Genomic DNA, 18,004 nt, shown 5'->3' with positions numbered 1-18,004 from the left:
TGATCGATGACAGCACGATCAGATCGATTTAGGTTATTTAGGTCACCGATACTTTTAATCCCTCACGTTAGCTCGTCACTGATTGACACCTAGCCTCGCCTCTAAGACTAGCGCAAAAGCCAACCCTTTTTATAGTCTGGCTTTAAGCTTTCGTGTCCATGGATTGGTGACCATGGCGGCTTCCGTTAACTAGTCAATGCCGGCAACTTGTTGTGATTACCCTAATATTACATCACAAAAAACCACCGGGCGGTTCACGAGTACCTTACTTGGTTGACGATGCCATGGACGTTCAAGCAAACACTACAGTATAATAATATAATTAATCATGACTCAATTCTTTTGGTGGATTATAAACAACCATCACTTCTCTAAGCCGCTAAATTAATTGGGCCTATACAGAAGCTAGGCAAGCACAGGGCAGTTTCTTGGACTAGGTGGCCTAATGCAATGCGTTGAACATGCATCGGCTCGACCAACTGATGCTGATGCAGTCAAACCTCCCCCCGGATCATCATTTACTAGTAGGGTTTTGTTAATTATTGCAACAAGTACAACTCATTTTCTTAGTTTATACATCATAAATGTGAACGCTATTTGTTTAGTTTAGACATCATATGCGAATGCCATCTTCTTAGTTTATAAATCATATATGTGAATTATATCATGTCATCTTATTTACTTATACAACATGCTTGTTAATTATGTCATGTCAACCTATTTAGTAAGGCATCATATAATTATATCATGCCATCCTGTCTAGCTAGACATCATACTTTGTGTAAAGTGCCCTGTTCTGTTATTTAGGTGCAATTTTGCGCTTTATTGTCTGATGTACATGTACAATAGAAAAAGGAAACTTTCTCTAGAGAAATAATTAGTAGTTGAACTTTTTGTTGACGAAAGCTCCCCTTTTCCTCTTTGATTTAATGTGCCTATAGTACAATTTTTAATGGTGGTGTTGCATTCCACTTGAACTGTTGACAGACAGAGCCCCAATGCCAACAGCTATCTGAAAGCTCAAAAGCTCCAAAAGAAGATACATGTGCGAATAGAATCTTCGCACCTGGATATTATTGGAATATGCATCACTCAAAGCAGAGAAGCCTCCGCCAAGGAAGGAAGGAAGATGACCATGACTGGTCGAAGACGATGTCCAATTCCCAACCCAGCCAAGGAAAATATCTAGGCCAGCATGCAGTTTAATTGAATACGAATTCAAAGACGGCGGAAGAAAAAGATCTACTACTAAAGTGGAGACGGTTGCCCTGAAAAATCAGCCGTTGCCTTGTTTACCAATTCAAAGTCAGGGAGGTAATTACAAACATTTATTCCTTGTAGTACTTGTGCCGTGTTGACAGGGACGGCACCCCTAACATAACCTCTCGTTGTTAAACCCGTCAGACCGGATATTTTTGGCCCCGTCAGATCCGATGTATGCATCCACCAGCTAAGCTACGTGTAGCACCATAACAAGGCCAACTGTAGTATTAAACCATCAATCTGTCTGTCAGTGGGTGAAAAGGACCGAGATGCCTTAATGAACCTTAAATGTGATGTGATTCTCACTTGCCATATGATGAATCCTGGCCATCACGGCATAAAAGACCGGATGAAGACAATCGAGATGCTGGCGCGACCAGGACGCATGGTGCAGGAACCGAGATGCCGACAGCGGCACGGCAGAGTGGACGGTGGGGTCATCGTCAGTATCTACCTAGCTGAGCTGAGCTAAGCTAGGCAATCGATTTGTCCATCCACCAGGAGCTGCCTGCACTTGACTTGGTTCCTCCAGACCGAATCCAGATGGGATCTATCACCTCTTTTCACCTGGACCCAGCCTGCATCCATCTGCACTTTGGATCAATCAGTGGTTTTATTGGCTGGACCAGTTTGGGTAGATTAATGGCCAATTTGCAGGGGGTGATTTGGGCAGGTTACAGAAGTTGTACTAGTTTAACCGGGGAGCTGAGCAAGGATAATATAGTACACTTAATTCCAGGTTTGATTAGCCAATCTCGGGCCAGCTTAACACCCCAAGAAACCAAGGAAGAGACAAATCCGGGGTGTTTATTTTACTAACAGGATTGGATGTCAGCAAGAGCATGGTGTGTGACAATGTGACATGCCTACCATGATAGCCACTTCCCGTTTCCTTTACCAAAGTGAAAGTGCTAAACCCTATTCTAGCTAACCTAAGCTTAGATGTGCCTCCTATGTACGATTTGATCGTGAAGCCCATGATGGTTAGATCGGGCTAGGTTAATGGACTTCAACTTGGCTAGCTATTGCTAGTACTCACTCCGTTCCTAAATATTTGTTTTTTAGGGATTTCAAATGAACTATCACATACGGATGTATATAAACATATTTTAGAGTGTAGATTCACTCATTTTACTCTGTATGTAGTCACTTGTTGAAATCTCTAGAAAGACAAATATTTAGAAACAGAGGGAGTAATTGACAGCTAGGCTCTCCTCTAAGATTAGTGCAAAACCATCTTAACACTATTTTAGTCTAACTTTCATGCTCTCGCTGTCCATGGATTCGTCATGGCCATGTCACCTTGGTTATGTAATCAAGTGCAGAGAACTTGTTTGTGATTGCCGTGACATACTAACATTGCATCACAGATTAACCGCCGGCAATTAAGAAATAACACTTCATCGACAGTGGTCTCAGCTTTCCAGCAAACACTAGTAGAATATTTCCATGCAAAGCTAGCCTGTGGCAGTTTTATTACTTGGGCCGGTGCTCCAGTGTAAAATAGCAACGTCGATATTAACAAGTTCCTTTTATTATAATGCTTTTAATCTTTGATGTCTTCAAGTGCCATGAATTTCCTTGAGATGAGACTTGATTGCCCCTCTAGCCATGTATCTTCCCAAAATATAGTAGTACTATTATTGTTTCCTACAATGAATTTGGTCTTATTAAAGAAGGCAACATTTGTCCTCATCAACCCCCTCCAAAAAGGGGAACCATTCAGCTGCATGGTCACTTGTGCAAGGGTTTTGGATTGCAAATATTTGTTATACAATAACTGTATCCACACACCATTCCTCTCCACAAATAGCCTGCATAGCCATTTACTGAGCAGACACTTATTCTTTACCTAAGGTTTTCAATCACCCTTGGTCCTTCGGCCTATAAATTATATCTAACTTGGTTCTTTGTGTACTTGCTGCCCTGTGAAATGGCCTCACCGCCGTGACAATGGTACCAGAGCGGCAAGAACACGTCGTCGATGCCCGCCACGAGCCAGGCCATCTCGTGTCCTCCGTTAGTAGAGACGTCGCATGCTAGGCCGGTCCGCCGCGCACATTTGGCATCACTGTGAGATCCAATCAAGAGGAGAGGAGGGGGCACTACTAGGAAAAGGGCTATAGCTAATATGAACATTAATGGCGCACCTTGTATGTGGTGCGCCATGGCGCACCAGATACATGTGCGCCATTATTGACATATTACTAATGGCGCACCTGGTGTGTGGTGCGCCATTACTAGTTTTGAAAAAAAAATTAAAAAAAAAATTTGTTAGCTGTGACGCACCATGGGATAGTGCGCCATTACTAGTTGACATAATAATGGCGCACCTGTACAAAGTGCGCCATTACTATGTGTATGACTAGGTCAAACCTTGGTCAAACTTAGTAATGGCGCACTTTGCATAGGTGCGCCATTACTATGTCAAACTTAGTAATGGCGCACCTACACAAAGTGCGCCATTACTAACTTTGACCAAGTCATACACATAGTAATGACGTACTTTGTGAAGGTGCGTCATTACTATGTCAACTAGTAATGGCACACTATCCCCTGGTGCGCCACTAATAAACAAATGCCCCCCCCCCCCCCCGGACCACCTTTTCAGTGTAAAAAAAAAGAAAATGATGGAAATGTAAAAAAAATAAAAAAAATAAGTTTCCCACGTGATATGTGGTCTAGTTGTTGGGAAAATTTACAAATATGAATTTTGACTTTATTTACAAAATCTCTCTAGAATTTAGTAAAATGGGCATAACTTTTGCATACGAACTCGGATTAAAAAAAGTTTTTTATATGAAAAATCATCTACTCGAAAAGTTACATCCGAATTGGACTGAGGGAAACTAGTTCAAGATTTTCAGAATCCCCAAAAACCTAACAGAATAAAAGATACGAGGCTTTTAAGATCTAGAGGGGGAAATGGAAAAAAAATTCAAACTTACTAGTGGTGGTGCGCCACTAGTAACAGAAAAAAAAATTGGTTTCAATTTTTTTGGATTTTTTTTCAAAATATGATGCGTAATATGACCGGAAAGTTTGAAATATTTTTCAAAATTTAATCACACTCATGAACATGAACAAAGTCCTAGACATCAACAAGATTTAATAGGATTGATATGATAAATATATCAGCAAGTGTCTGTTAAGTGAGGTGGTGTTGGGGTTGGATAGAATTGCAAAGTTAAGCGTGCTCGGGCTGGAGTTGTGTGAGGATGGGTGACCTTTTGGGAAGTTTGACCACTTAGTGCGATTTGACTTGAGAGAAAAAAAATTTGAAATTTTGTTTTCCGAAAAAGAATTTGAAAAAAAATTGTTAGTAATGGCGCACTTCTATGTGGTGCGCCATTACTAAGTCAGATAGTAATGGCGCACTTCTACGCATGCTAATGGCCACTATTATCACACTACTAGTAACAAATACTAATGACGCACATTTGGAGCGTCATTACTATCTGTGAAAAAAAATCCTGATCGGCGAGCTTTGGCCTCCCTCACCATGCTAGTTACTTGTACCATTTCGAACGGGAGAAATTCTCGGGTCTTCAATCACAAGAGTGCACCGCCACCGATCCTTCCTCGGAGAGGCCAAACTTTAGGTTGTTGTAGGTGCCAAGAAACTTGGAGTAATTTTATCACGTGAGTAATTTGTCACATCGTGATTGTGGTTCACGTGTAAAATTCTATTCTCTCCTTATTTAATATATGAGGCAAATTTTTTGCCTCCATTTCAGAAAAATAATAGCTAGCTAGTCAATCAATCTATCCATCCACCAGGGGCCAAATTTAGTGTTTTGACCCTTTTGAAATATCTGCCCCCCCCCCCCCCTCTTAAAAAGAAAAACAGGATTTGACTTTTTTTCTACCGCCACCCGACCTAGTGGTAGCCGAACACACCCTACCGCCAGGCTCTCGGGCGGCAGGAGTACTAGAAAATTTTGTTGAAGAAAGGTCTCTTTTCCACTTCGAATGAATGTGCATATATAGTACAATTAATGGTGGTGTTGCTTTCCGGATGAACTGTTGCTTAGGCTAAAGGACACTGCTGACATAGCACCAATGCCAACAGATACCTGAAAGCTCAAAAGGTCCAAAAGCATATAGATGCGAATCAAATCCCTACATCTGGATTGGAATATGCATCATCATCATGATCAACATCACTAACTAAAAGCAGAGAAGAAAGAGAGAGCGTCCGTCCAAAAAGAAAGGAAGGAAGATGATCAAATGATCATGATTGGTTCAGGAAGCCGTCCCAATTCCCAACCCAACCAAGGAAAATATCTACAGTAGGCTGGAAGATGATTTGAATAGCCGGCTGTAGAAAAGAAAAGATGTAGTGGAGGCGGTTGCTCTGAAAAATCAGCCCTTGCCTTGTTTGCCAATTCAAACTTCAAAGCCGTCTAGCAGATGACTGATACAACACGGTAATTACAAACATTTTATTCTTTGTACTTGCGCCGTTCTGACAGGAACGGCGCCTCTAACATGACCTCTCAGGTTAGCCATAGTGGAAGTAACTTAGCTAGTAACATAGCACACTCTAAGAAATTTTTACTTACTCCCTCCAATCCAAAATATAGTGCGCCCGCGCTTCCCGAGGTCCAACTTTGACCATAAATTTAACCAACGGGACCAACTGCGGCGGGAGAAAAAATTATATAATTGAAAACTTCTTTCGAATACGAATTCACTGATATAATTTTTGCTCCCGCCGCAATCGGTCTTGGTAGTTAAATTTACGGTTAAAGTTGAAGCACGGGGATAGAGGAAGCACTACATTATGGAATGGAGGGAGTATGTGGCAAGTATTTAATATGAGGTAGTAACATAATATGTTACTATAACATAGCGCTTCCCAAGACAAAATGAGTCTACAAGCTAATAAATGAAGCCATCTATGACACTACTATTATGTTAATTTGCATTATGAAGGTAGTAACTTAGACTAGTGTCATATAAGTTACTCCCCACTATGACCAGCCTCATTGTTAAACCCGCCAGTCAAGCCGGATATTTTTGGCCCCGTCAGATCCGATGTACTCCCTCCATTCCTTATACAAGGCCATTATGAAAAAATACGTTTTGCATCTATACAAGGCCATAACAGTAATCGAGGCAAAAATTAATAATGTTTCCTCGTACAAGCAACATTTTAAATATTTGCATGCATGTAGTCATAACGACACTGTGTTACTTCCTTCTTATTCCTTTTTTTACATGCATGCGGGCGTATTAATGATTCTGGTTGACGAAAAAAAAAATTATCTTGTAAAATGATCATTAAATTTTATTTTGATACCTGTAATTTGAGTTTGAGGTCTTATAGAAGGGTTATAGAAGGGAATGGAGGAAATATGTATCCACCAGCTAAGATACGTGCAGCTCCATAACAGGGCCAACTGTAGTAACCAATCAATCTGTCTATCAATGAGTGAAAAGGACCGAGCTGCCTTAATTAACATGCATGTGATGTGATTCTCAGCTGTATCCTGGTCATCACGGCATGAACGGATGAAGACAATCAAGCTACTGCGACCAAGATGCATGGTACAGGAACCAAGATGCCGACGGCTGCACGGCGGAGTGGATGGTGGGATCGCCGTCGGCTGCACCGTCAGGTTCGAAGACGGCAGAAATCACATATTTGACCTGAGGTCCAAATCAAATCACAAACTGACCTCGTTCTGAAAAAATTTCACTCCGCTGACCCTTTTGTGTGGCGTCCGACAGCTAGGCGCCACACACCACTATGCAGCGCCTCTGCCTTAGGCGTCGCACCTTCTGCCAGCGTGGCAGCCCTAGTCCAGTTGCGGCCCCACAGACAGCACTGCAGCGCCTCATACTTAGGCGCCATACTTGTAATGTGCAGCGCCTAGCTCTTGGGCGCTGCACAGTCTGTGTTTCACTTAGGCTGGCCCCACCCTCTCTCCCATCCCACCCCCACCCCACACACCCCACCCCACACAAACCCTTAGCCTTGCGCCTCTCCTCTCTTCCCCTCTCCCCCTCTCAAATCCTTCTCAAATCTTGCAAATCCAAAGTATTTGACCGTGGATTTCGAAGCCAACCCCCCCCCCCCCCCCCCTTAAGGTAATCTCCTTCGATCCCCTCGTTTTCATCCATAGGAATTGTCACATTTGCTATTGCTACTTTGGGGAAACCCTAGTTTTGGCTTGGATTTGCAAATTTGTATTGAATCATGTTATGTTTCTTTGCTAATTTGGGTTGGTTAGGCTTTCATAGTATGCTAGGGTTAGAGTTATGTGTGTTTCATGTTGGTGTTAGGGTTATGCTATGGTTAGGGTTGTGGTTATTGTTAAGTGGGGGTTAGGGTTATTAATTCATATATATGTTATGGCGTATGTATTTTGTGCAAATATTTTTTGTTAAGTACTTACTTGATATATGTGTGTTTTTTATTATTTTAGGGATGGGGAGAACATGTGTTTATGTTCATCATGTGGATAAAGAGGCCTTTTTGAAAGGCAATGTTGAGCCGGACCCGGATGAGCTTGACATGGTGTTTGAGAGTAGTCCAAGCTATGCGGAGCTCTTGGACCAAGTGAGGAAAGATTTGAATTGGATGGACCCAAGTGACGTTGTTGAGTTCGTGGGAAGGCATAATGTTGGTTTTGGAATGCACATCCGTTGGAAGACAATGCGTGTGAACTCCGAGCAACGTTGGGTTGCATACAAGGAGACGGTTGCCGAATCTCTAGACAAGGCTCTTGAGTTATTTGCCTCCAAGAAGGTTGAGTCTACTTTGAATTTGGACTTGAACCGGAACCCCTCCCCGTTGGTTGCTAGCACTCCACCACCCATGAACCGAGATCAAATGAGTGAACCTCATTTCACGCAACAAGATTGGCCAACATTGAGCCCGACTCCAAACAACCAAAATGAAGGTTTTGAAGAGGAGAATGATGAGTACGAGGAGGATGACAACGAAGTTGATCTCCATGACAACAATGTGGGTGATCTTGACCAATATCATGTGCAAGAGACAATGGACCAATCCATCCCTTTTTCCCGTGCATATGCATCGGACTTGGATGACGATGGTCCCGATGAAGAAGTTGATGAGGAGGGGTTCACACCGAAGGAGGCCCAAACATTCAAGAAGGTATTCGGGCGGGATCACAAGACACCATTGTTCAAGGATCTTAGTCTCGCGGATGAAGCCGTTGTGGATGGTGGCAAATGCATATCTCTTGGAGCTAGGCCAAGTTCTCACCGTGATTTGGAAGACGGCAAGAACGGGATATATCCCGGTTGTGAGTTTCAATCCTTCTTGGAATTGAAGATGTGGCTCGACAACTACTCGGTTACGCATTATCGTCCACATAAAGTGGCCAACTCGGATGTCAATGTGCGTTACACGGTCAAATGTGAAGTGCCAAGTTGTCCATGGATTGTGCGTGCAAGGCCATGGAAAGGAGGTCCCACTTGGCGCATAGTGAGTTGTCTACCAAATCACATGTGCCGGCACAAGAATGCGGATGGCAAGCTTGTGTACCAACAACACAGACAACTCACGTCCGAGTTCATCGCTTATAGGCTTTCCAACCAAATATCCACACTTCCAACAATGAGCATCAAGAGTGTCATTGACCTTGTGAAAGCCATCTTTCATTACAAGGTGAAGTACGGCAAGGCATGGAAGGCAAAGCAAGCCGCATTCAAGATGTTGTATGGCAATTGGGAGGAAGCATACAACCGACTCCCTAGGTTGTTGTTAGCTATGGCCACTACAAACCCAGGCATGGTTCACGTGGTTGAGCCTCATGGGCACCAAACATTGATTCACAACGGGAGGACCGTCCGAGTATTTGGCCGTGCATTTTGGGCCTTTGAGCAATGCATGAGGGCTTTTGAGCATTGTCGGCCCGTCATCGCCATTGATGGCACGCTCTTGACCGTACAATACAAGGGTACTTTATTGGTTGCAATAGCAAGTGATGCCAATAACCGGGTGTTGCCTTTGGCTTTCGCTTTGGTTGAGGTGGAGAACAATGATAACCGGGAGTGGTTCTTGCGTCAATTGAGAACAAGGGTATTACCGGCTGAAAGGGAAATTTGTGTCATATCGGATCGCCATCCAGGAATTCTCAATGCGGTGGTGGTTGACATTCCCGGACATAGAAAGTTGCACCATCGATGGTGCATGAGGCACTTTTGTGCAAACTTCTATAGGGCATGTGGTATCAAGGAGTTGGCCGATGATCTTGAAGATTGTTGTCTCGCTTTCACCAACAAGCGGTTTGCCACATTGTTCAATGCATTGCTCAGACACAAGAAACTTGCCCCGGTGGTCATGAATTTCTCAGTAAGAACATTGTCGAAAGGAATATGTGGGCATGTGCTTTCGATGAAGATGGCCGGAGGTACGGTCAAATGACAAGCAATATGGCAGAATGCTTCAATAAGGTGCTCAAGGGTGTACGTGCATTACCTGTGACGGCAATAGTTCAATACACATTTGACAAGATGAATGGATACTTTTTGAAGTATTCAATGAAGACGGATAAGCAGATTGCTGGTGAGAACAAGGATAAGCACAAGTACTATTTCCCACCAAAGGTTGAAGAATGGTTGGACTTTCAATCACGAAAGGCAGACTCCCAAGAAGCTGTACTATATGACGACAACGAGTGGAAGTATGAGGTGAAAGAGCCTGGAGGAACCAGAAATGATGGCCACCAACACGGAGGCCGCGCTTTCAAGGTCTCCCTAACACGGTGTGATTGCAGCTGCATGAGGCCATCGTTGCTTCATCTCCCATGCTCGCACTTGTTAAATGCAGCCCGTGTTAGGAATGTGGACGTCAATCACCCTCTTACCGTGAGGGAGTCCGAGTTCTCAATCATGACGGTAAAGAATACATGGGCTCCCCGGTTTCAGCCATACTTGGACCAATCACAATGGCCGGAGTATCATGGAGTTCAACTATGGCCGGACCCGGAATTGAAGGTCGTTAGACGGGGAAGACGTAAGACAAAGCGTCTTAGAGGTGACATGGACGGATGGGGCCGTGGTGGCGGTGGAGAATACGGCACCGGCCAATTCCAAGAGCCTCGTGAGCAATCCCGTTGTGGGGACTGCAGTCATGGGGGACACAACACAAGAACTTGTCCCAAATCAAGAAAAAGATCAAAGAAAAATGATGCAAGCACAAGCCAAGCAAATGATAGCCAACCAAGTCAACCAAGGAGTACCAACCAAGTCAAACAAGCCAACGAGGCACTAGGCAACAAAGAGGTCGTGGTGGTGGTAGAGGCCGTGGTGGTGGTAGAGGCCGTGGTGATGGCCTAGGCCGTGGGGATGGTCTTGGCCGTGGTGAAGGCCTAGGCCGTGGTGATGGTCTAGGCCGTGGTGGTGGTGGTAGAGGCCGTGGTGAAGGCCTAGGCCATGGTGATGGTCTTGGCCGTGGTGAAGGCCTAGGTCGTGGTGATGGTCTTGGCCGTGGTGGTGGCAGAGGCCGTGGTGGTGGTCTAGGCCATGGTGGCGGTAGAGGCCATGGTGGCGGTAGAGGCCGTGGTGGTGGTCTAGGCCGTGGTGGTGGTAGAGGCAGTGGTGGTGATCTTGGCCTTGGCGGCGGCCGTGGTGGAGGAATGTTCACTTGGCTCAATGGACCATTGCCGTATGTCACTTACTATGATCTTGTTCTTTTGGCTCAATGCTTGTGTTGTCATTTTGCATTGTGTGACTAACTATTATATTGACATTTTCATAGGTATGGAAACAATGAAGGGGGTGGAGGACACGGAGGCGAAAGGTGAGCTCCCTTGGTGGTCGGAGGAGGGAGAAGAAGAAGAAGAAGAAGAAGAGAGGAAGAAGAAGGGACAAGGACCATGACCTTTTCTATGAACCAAAATGTGTGCTACTATGTGATATGAGACGTAAATGACTATGTCTTTTTGGCTAAATGTTTGTGTATGACTATCTGATTGGACAACTCTATTGCTATGTGTGTATGAGTATGTGATTTGGACTACTACATGTGATTTGGATATGATTATGTGCCATCTATGTGAATCACAAAATATAAAAATCACTTTGTATATGAAAACAGCAGATAGTGCAGCGCCTAAGGCCGAGGCGCTGCACATTACAGTGCAGCGCCCCTCCCTTAGGCGCTGCAGACTGACTTAGCAAATTTTCGGGTGCAAAAGCTCCTGGAACGCTTCTGTTGCTCTCTGGACTGGGATGTCCAGCAGTGCAACGCCTAAGGGAGAGGCGCCTCTTCCTAAGGCGCTGCACGGCTGGACATCCCAGTCCAGAGAGCAACAGAAGCATTCCAGGAGCTTTTGCACCCGAAAATTTGCTAAGTCAGTCTGCAGCGCCTAAGGGAGGGGTGCTGCACTGCCTCCCTTAGGCGTTGCACTGCTGGACATCCCAGTCCAGAGAGCAACAGAAGCGTTCCAGGAGCTTTTGCACCCGAAAATTTGCTAAGTCAGTCTGCAGCGCCTAAGGGAGGGGCGCTGCACTGTAATGTGCAGCGCCTCACGCCTGGGCGCTGCACATTACAGAGCAGCGCCTATCCCTTGGGCGTTGCACACTCACTTAGCATTTTTTTGGGCAGAAAACGTACTGGAAGCTTCTGTTGCTCTCTGGACTGGGATGTCCAGAAGTGCAGCGCCTAAAGAGTAGGCGCTGCACTATGGTGTGTGGCGTCTCTCCCTTAGGCGCGGCACGGCTGGACATCTATTTGCTGCACTCACCCCCCTCCCACCTATCCCCACCCCACACATCCCCACCCCCACACAAACCCGAAGCTCAGTGCCTCCCCTCTGCCCTCCTCTCTCCCCTTCTCAAATCCTCCTCAGATCCGGAGTATTTGACCGTGGATTTCGAAGCCAAACCCTCCCTTAAGGTAATCTCCTCCGTTCCCCTCGTTTTCATCCATAGGAATTGTCACATTTGCTCAAATCTTGCTACTTTGGGGATTGGATTGGATTTGCAAATATTTGTCGAATGATGTTAAGTTTCTTTGCTAATTTGGGTTGGTTAGGCTTTCATGGTATGCTAGGGTTAGGGGTATGTGTGTTTGATGTTGGTGTTAGGGTTATGCTATGGTTAGGATTGTGTTATTGTTAAGTGGGGGTTAGGGTTAACCAAGAATTATCGGTTTTGTAGGCATGGCTTCATCCGGTTCCATGACGAGGCCACCGTGTGCTAACCAAGAAGACATGCCGAACAAGTGGGAGGACGCATCTTTGGACAAGGTGAAGGAGAAAGATGCCAACATCCCGCCATGTTGGTGTGGAGATGTTTGCAAGGTGAAGGTATCCACCAACCGAAATAAATCATGGACGGAAGGGCGGAGATATTTTGTATGCCCGAACTATGCTTATGATCGTGCACTTCCAACTAACGCCTATGACCAATCACCGGTAAGCTCAAGAAGTAAAATGTTACTATCAAATGTGTGTCAACACTAACAAAATTTTTGTATGCAGTCACCGCCTCCTCTATGCAAGTACTTCACGTGGATAGATCTTGAAGTGCCAGAAGATGTCAAAAAGGACCAATACCAAGATTGTCTTAGGCGGCAACGGTGGTTTGATGAATCGTTTCGAAGAGGCTTGGAGGAAGAGCGTCATCAGAAGGAGAGGATGGAGTGGAAGAAACGAGACGAGGAGAGGGCACGCCAAGCGAAACTTGCTCGTGAGGAGGAGAGGGCAAGAAAGCTTGCAAAGGCTCGCGAGGCGCAAGAGGAGGACTCGGCCCGTGACAAGAAGGGGAAATGGCCTCGCTCTACTCAGTAGGGACTTCGGTTCGGTGCACGAGTCGTGAACTTGTGAGGGCATGTAAGATGTTGGTGAACTATTTTCTAGGGCAAGCTACCATTTGTCATTTGTAATGAATGTGTCGTGAACCATGTCGTAGTTCGAATTGTCTTAAGTTATGAACTCGTCGGCATAAAATTTTTGTTTGTTCAAATTGTTGTGATGATGCAGTCATTGTAAGTATTATGATGTTCCGGTGAAATGAATGTGCTGTCAACTCTGTTTTTGCAGTAAGGTGCAGCGCCTAGGCTTTGGGCACTGCACTGTGAGGTGCAGCGCCTAGGCTTTGGGCGCTGCAGTGCTGTTAACTGCCAAACTGCAGAAACAGATTCCATTTTGGCAAATACAAATATTGAACAATTCAACTGAACAAATACCACAATACCACAATACCACAAATACTGAACAATTCAACTGAACAAATACCATAATACCATAATAATTTGAACATCACATCTTTTAGGACAACACAAATACCACAATAGTAAGAGTTCACCAACATATAACATAACCAAACAAGTTCATCAACCTAACGAAACGGCTACAAGAGAGCACTTCCATAGTAACAAACACTAATGCCTTCCGCGTGTGTTCCTGGTGCCACGCCTGCAGGCAATCTTCTTCTTCCTGGATGGACGAGCCTCCTCTTCCTGCACTTCCTCCTCCGCCTCCGCCTCCGCCTCATGATCCAAGCTAGCCATCCGCGAGGTCCCTACGACCACCTTTGGGTTGCCTCTGTTGTCAAAGTCGTTGGGCGTGTACCGGCGTCTGGGCTGCCTAGGCTTGAACACATATGGGGACCGAAGTTGAGCGTCCGCCAAAGTCATGTCATCATCAAGCTCATCGCCTATCACACAATCAAACAATATGGTGAAGACCGATGTCGTAATCAAGTGAGAATCACATCTAAAGGATTAGTCATACCTCTTGGGTGACCGCACCCTCATCATCCTGATAAGCATATGAGGAACTCACATCGTCCCTCTGATGGTGAGATGAGGGGTCTGATGGTGTACCAGACCTAGAGGCAGATGGTTCATCAATTTCGGGATCACGGCAATCGAGAAGATTCGATAACCGCCTTAACTTCCTGGCCTGACGCTGTAACATGAACAAGTGTGGAAGATATGAAACTCCGCAACATAGACTACCTCTCATAGTGAATGCGATTTGTACCTTGAGGAATGCTCGTAGTGGACCATCATCATTGCCTTTTCCAACCGGTGTTTCCTCCAGAATAGACTGGCTCTCATCAGCTGCTTTCTTGATCTCGGTGCGCTGCGGATGAGAAAGAATGAACACGTTAGCCATTCAAACATGTGTAATACGGCCAACGGGAAAGTAAAGAAGAAACACTTTACCACATAGTTAATCACCGGAACAGCAGGGACTCCGTGCCCTACCCTGACATCTCTGTTGTACTTCCCCTTTGATAGATCCTCAAAGTTTACGGGTTCTTCAAGAATATCCTCATTATATGCCGGCGGGCATATCTCAACTCGAGTATTTTCAAGAAGCCATCGTATGTAGTTATCAAAAGCAAGTGGACAATGCTCACGAAGCTTGGCGCGTGCACTGCTACGAGCTTCCTCCACACAAAGCTGGAAGCGGGTAACATACGAAGCATGATGTTTGTCCCAGTCCTTTATCTTCCGCTGCCTTCTCCTGTCCAACCTGCATGGTACAAAACCAAACATTAGCAAAATCAAGGAGTGACGATGCTTAGTCAATACAGTTCATGCTGTCTTACCTATGAAGTGCTTATCCGTATCCACCCATTCCGGCGGGTGAGGCTGGAACAGACCAAACTGACGAGACACGCGATGTGGCAAATGAAATAGGGCAACAATGCAAAATTGGTGAATTTTTTTAGGCAAACATGAGAAATGACTGAAGTAATGACCTCGTTACCTGCTCAGGCGTAATCGTGTCCAACTCGGCAACGTACTTCTGGTACATGAGATTGACATCGTTCGTCATCTCGGAAACCACATCCCACTTGTAAGACCAAGTGGGGCGCCGTAATTCGTCATCTTCATCTTCATACCAAGGATTAAACCTGACGCTCTTCGGGCGTCCAACAGGCAGACGCTCCCAGCTCCATACAGAAAGTAGAAGCATATTACCACCAATGCCTGCACTATCTGTGATCCTGCAACACGCATCGTCCAGCTGCATATGAAAGAAAAACAATGTTAACTTGACAGCAAGCTTGCATTGCTAATGAAGAAATGAGTTGATCACAAAACAGACCAACTACCTGTCGATATAAGTAGGCAAGAGTCGCTGAACCCCTGCTCCATTTGCTATCGAAGACGGTCAATGCCTTCAGCCACATCCATGGAGCGTTCTTGCCAGTGGAGTCAGGAAACAAAGTCCTCGACACAACATACCACATGTAGACACGAGCATGTGTCTGGATCACGTCATCAGTGGCATCCAGAGGGCACGTCGCAAAGTGAGTTTGAATCCACGTGAAAGCAGCTCCGGATGCTTTCCTTTCCTTCTTCTTCTTCTCTTCTCCCTCCTCTACATCAGCCTCAGCCTCGGTAGGAGCCATACCGATAAGAGCAATCATCTGCTCGCGCCACCCATCAGAATCGGTGCTCATACAGAGAGGCATCCCGTCGATAGCAAGACCGGTGATCAACGAGACATCCTCGAGCGTCACGGTCATCTCCCCAGTCCGAAGATGGAAACTATGCGTCTCCGGCCTCCACCGATCAGCAAGAGCGGACACCAGTGGAGCGTTCAGATTCGGCGTGGACCGGCTGACCAACTGAATCCACGGGAGTAGTCCTGCCTGCTTGATGTACGGTGTGTACCGCTCATCGTAAGGCATGGCAGGACCAGAGACCCCGTGATACCGAATCTTCAAAGGTTCAAGCTTCTGCAAAAAACAAGTAATGACAAATCTTAGGGCATGTAAATTTCAACTTAAGGCAAAATATTTAGATTACTCGTTATTACCATCTCCTTCTCGCGCATCATGTAGGCCCGGTGTTTCGTGTCGTAGACATCGTCGAGAAGCCAAACCATCCTTACAAAGTTCAAACAATAAACATATATGAGTTCATCTCAAATATCGGTAAACACTCAACATTTCATATGTGTTCATCTAAACATCTCATATGTATTCATCTACAAGAATCTCAACATCTCCTTCTCACACAATGAATAAATGATTGTAAATTCTCATATATATCTAGTATGTCATATGTGTTCAAGTAAATCAACATCTCATATTTCAAATAAACTCAACATTTAATATATATCTAAAAAAATTCAACATCTCACATATAGCTACAACACTCAACATCTCATAATTATCTACAAAACTAGGCATCTCATATATATCTAAAAAAATTACAATATAGGTTTCACTAACAAGAATCATATAGTGTGGGGGGGGGGGGTCAAAGGTTCCACCTAATCTTGGGCAAACAAAGATCCAAACCAAGCAAATCAAAGGTTCCACCTAATCTTGGGCAAATCCCTAAAATTGCAACGCATTTACGGAGAAAAAGAAAGGGAACAGAGGAGTTTACCTAGTAGGAGGGATTGGAGATCGAATCCGGGCCTCAAAACTTCAGATCTGAGAGGGGTGTGGGGGGGATCCGAAGGGAGCGCCGCTGCCGCCGCTCTCTGTAAACAGAGCAACTGCTCAGAGGGGGAAGAACTGCTGGGAGGGGTTGGCCCGATGCGGCTTAAGTCAATGTGCAGCGCCCAAGCCATAGGCGCTGCACATTACACAGTGTGGCGCCTATCCCATGGGCGCTGCACTGCTGTCTGTGGGGCCGCAACCCAACCAGGGCTGCCACGCTGGCAGGAGGTGCGATGCCTAAGGCAGAGGCGCTGCACAGTGGTGTGTGGCGCCTAGCTGTCGGGCGCCACACGAAAGGGTCAGCAGAGTGAAATTTTTTCGAGAGTAGATCATTTTGTGATTTGATTTCGCCCTGAGGTCAAATATATGATTTTTGCCTTCGGAGACAGCTCCTTCTGGCTATACCACCTAGCTGAGCTAGCTAGCCAATCGATTTGTCCATCCACCGGAGCTGCCTGCACTTCACTTGGGACGTGTTTGGTTGCTCGCATACAGTCTAACCAGGCCCGTGCGGGATGTGTGCGGCCTGTTTGGTTGTCTGGACTGCATGCGGTTTGTGGCCCGCATGAATTTTAAAGCAGCTTGCACCCTGGCCAGGCGAAAACGTTTCTCACGAGCCTGGCTGGGCGCGGCCACGCGTGTGAGACAGTTGCACGTCTCGGACAGCACGGGAGACGGAAGGGACGTCTCATAACTCGCCTCCCACTCTTCTGTCACCGTCCAGTCTCACTGTTCCCATCGCTCCCTCTCTCCGTCAACGCCCCTCCCTCTCCTCCGATGGCTCCGCCTCGCCCACCGCCGCACCGCCCTCTGACCCTCGTCGACCAGCACATCACCAGCATCCAGGAGCGCTGGCTGGTCGGGCTCCAGAACTCGGGGTGGGACCTGGCGTCGGTCCTGCGAGAGCCGTCCCCCATCTGCTGCTGGCCACCACCAGTGCCGGCCAATGCGGCGCCGGCCGTTCCGGCCGTTCCTGCTCCGTCGCGGATTTCGGACCTCGTGGTCCTGGGCTCGGCGCCGGCGCCGTCGACGGAGCCGCCGCTAGTTGGGACCCCATTGGGCAGGGGGATTTTTATTGAGCCCCGTCCAAGGGTTTTCTTCTGTCGGCGGGCCGTCCTCCTTGACCTTCGACAACGATGAGCACGGGGCCGATGCCGCAGGCCGTCGCCAGGGCTGGCTCCTCATCTGCTCCGCCACCTCTCTCCTTCCTGCCGGGGTTTTCACCCCAGCCGCGGTTCGCTGCGACTACGCGTGCTCCGGTGAGTCAAACCCCCTCAATGCTTGCTCGTAGATTTAGAGTAGGGGTTTAATTCTTAGGCATGTGCTAGTAGTTAGTGGATTC

At 46.3% G+C, this 18,004-nt stretch overlaps 1 protein-coding gene across 1 annotated transcript; it reads right to left on the bottom strand.

Annotated features, from left to right (window-relative positions):
* Positions 1–13,446: 13,446 nt before the first annotated feature.
* On the bottom strand, positions 13,447–16,863 carry LOC125534604 (uncharacterized). The gene is made up of 8 exons (XM_087542577.1): positions 16,607–16,863; positions 16,029–16,098; positions 15,319–15,948; positions 15,007–15,230; positions 14,420–14,732; positions 14,235–14,336; positions 13,984–14,159; positions 13,447–13,907 (listed from the first exon to the last, which is right to left on the bottom strand). Exons 2-8 carry the CDS (start codon positions 16,095–16,097, stop codon positions 13,631–13,633), a joined length of 1,791 nt encoding a protein of 596 aa, XP_087398703.1. The 5' UTR covers position 16,098; positions 16,607–16,863; the 3' UTR covers positions 13,447–13,630.
* Positions 16,864–18,004: the final 1,141 nt, after the last annotated feature.

This window comes from Triticum urartu, chromosome 2A (assembly GCF_056163025.1).
Source record: "Triticum urartu cultivar PI428250 chromosome 2A, HENAU_Tu73, whole genome shotgun sequence".
Taxonomy (NCBI): domain Eukaryota; kingdom Viridiplantae; phylum Streptophyta; class Magnoliopsida; order Poales; family Poaceae; genus Triticum; species Triticum urartu.
The sequence above is the reverse complement of the archived record's forward strand: the minus strand, read 5'-3'. Positions and strand labels throughout refer to the sequence as shown.

Bases quoted from the DNA above. Each gene is read 5' to 3' on its own strand.
- LOC125534604 (XM_087542577.1), bottom strand. From the start codon at position 16,097: ATGGTTTGGCTTCTCGACGATGTCTACGACACGAAACACCGGGCCTAC. The intron at 14,733-15,006 runs GTACGTTGCCGA...TGTACCATGCAG, and splicing joins GTCAATCTCATGTACCAGAA to GTTGGACAGGAGAAGGCAGC. The intron at 13,908-13,983 runs GGTATGACTAAT...TGATTGTGTGAT, and splicing joins GAGGGTGCGGTCACCCAAGA to AGGCGATGAGCTTGATGATG.